We start from the raw sequence: 1,935 nt of genomic DNA, 5'->3' as shown, positions 1-1,935 counted from the left end.
AGGGAACGAGAAAACCTTAGAAATCACTCTACGAGAAATCCAAATCAGGGATCGAGGTAGCCTTGTAGTAATCCATAGACATGATCCAGAGGTTGGAGATGTCAGAGCTACGAGTTTCCAGCGGAGCAGTGGCCATTCTCGACAGCGAAGGGAAGGCATGGAAGGGAAGAAGTACGATAACTGGAGATGAACCGCAAAGCGGTTTCACAGATGAGGGTTATGTTGAAGATGTGATTGAAAACGATGTGCTGGCGAAAGGCATGGGATGCGGTGCTAGCAAGCATCACGGTATGGTGGAGTAGCTGAAGCATGATAGTGATCAGGTTGGTATGAAGATGGTGATGTACAAGCATGGCGTTGTACTGAACGAGAGTGGAGAAGCCAGCAAGGTTGCCAAGTTGGGTTCTCCTTTAGTAAGCTAAAGTTTGTTATGTTAGTTAAGTCTTTTTTTGTGAGAAATAGTATTTAATTTACTCAATCTCTTGTTGTTAGTGTCCACCCAATGATTTAAGTGTTAGTGGAATGAGGTGTCCAATGGGTGTTTAATTTGGGCATTAGCCAATGGTTGTGCTTTATTTTGTCTGACTGTCTGTATTAGTTTATATATATTGGGAGATAGTGGAGGCATGGTATTAGAGGAATCTAATCTTTGACTGGTCTTCCTTTCTTCTCTCTGTGAGTGCAGGCTCTTTTTTGAGGAGCATTTTAACAAACACTTTGCTCTCTTTCAGGCATTTCATCAAATGATCAGCTTCCTTCTCCAGTGTTCAGTGCTCCGGTCATCTACAAACTGGTATCAGAGCTTGATGGCGACCAACGGCGTGACAGCTACAGCAGGCTCACCGGTGACACTCTCACAACCCTCGATCTCGGTGTTCACAGGCCCAGAATATGGCCGGTGGAGTCTTCGGATGAAGACGATCTTCATATCCCTTGAGTTGTGGGATCTTGTGGAGAATGGAGTGACGGAGTCGAAGGATGAGGCCGTGGAGAGAGAGAACAAAAAGCGAGACGCCAGAGCGTTGAGCATTATCCAACAAGCTGTTGATGATCCAAACTTGGACCGGATATCAGAAGCTAAGTCCGCACATGATGCTTGGGAAACCTTGAGGAAGCAGTGTCAAGGGACTTCCAAGGTGATGGCGGTGAGGATTCAGGTTCTTCGGCAAGACATCAAAATCCTCCAGATGAGAGACGATGAAGGAGTTCAAGAGTATGTCTCACGAGTGATCACAATAACAAACCAGATAAAGGGTCTTGGTCACAAGCTTAAGGAACCAGAGGTGGTGTCGAAGGTACTTCGAAGTCTGGCTCTAAAGTTCGGCTGGGTTGCTGTGGCGATTGAAGAATCAAAGGAGATCTCAAAACTCAGTCTTGATGATCACTATGGCACCCTTCAAGCTCATGAAGTGAGAGTTAATCGCTGTGTGATGAAGACCGGTGAGAAAGTATTGGTAGCAAGGGATGAGTCCTCGAGCACAGGACAGCTCAAACCAAGTGGCTCTACTGTCTCTTCGGGCGAAGGCAGAAGTCGAGGGAGATCTCATTTGAGAGGAAGAGAAAGAAACAATCGTGGCTAAGGAAGAGGTTATGAGAGCAATCGAGGAAGAGGAAGTGAGAATAAAAGCCATATTCAGTGTTTTTATTGCAAGAAATATGGGCATATGAAAGCTGAGTGCAATCTAAGGGAGAAACAAGCTGAGAGTGGTGCTGCCCTAGTTGTAGAAGAGAGTGGGGATGGAAATCTCTTCATGGCAAGTAGTTGTAATGAACTCCAACCCAGTTCAGTATGGTTGATTGACTCAGGGTGCTCAAATCACATGACGGGAAACAAAGTGTTGTTCAGCACCCTGGATGAGTCAATGAAGGTCAGTGTGAGGTTGGGAGACAACAAGGAGATGAAGGTGCAAGGTGTGGGGACTGTGACTATTAAAA

The 1,935-nt window shown here is 45.8% G+C and overlaps 1 protein-coding gene across 1 annotated transcript; it reads left to right on the top strand.

The window, feature by feature from the left end:
* Nucleotides 1–335: 335 nt before the first annotated feature.
* On the top strand, nt 336–1,580 carry LOC120284066. The gene is made up of 2 exons (XM_039290886.1): nt 336–413; nt 732–1,580. The coding sequence occupies exons 1-2, from the start codon at nt 336–338 to the stop codon at nt 1,578–1,580; spliced, it is 927 nt and encodes a 308-aa protein (XP_039146820.1).
* Nucleotides 1,581–1,935: the final 355 nt, after the last annotated feature.

The sequence above is a fragment of the Dioscorea cayenensis genome, chromosome 19, assembly GCF_009730915.1.
Source record: "Dioscorea cayenensis subsp. rotundata cultivar TDr96_F1 chromosome 19, TDr96_F1_v2_PseudoChromosome.rev07_lg8_w22 25.fasta, whole genome shotgun sequence".
NCBI lineage: Eukaryota > Viridiplantae > Streptophyta > Magnoliopsida > Dioscoreales > Dioscoreaceae > Dioscorea > Dioscorea cayenensis.
This window is presented reverse-complemented; position numbering and strand designations above follow the sequence as displayed.

Bases quoted from the DNA above. Each gene is read 5' to 3' on its own strand.
- LOC120284066 (XM_039290886.1), top strand. From the start codon at position 336: ATGGTGATGTACAAGCATGGCGTTGTACTGAACGAGAGTGGAGAAGCC. The intron at 414-731 runs GTAAGCTAAAGT...GCTCTCTTTCAG, and splicing joins CCAAGTTGGGTTCTCCTTTA to GCATTTCATCAAATGATCAG.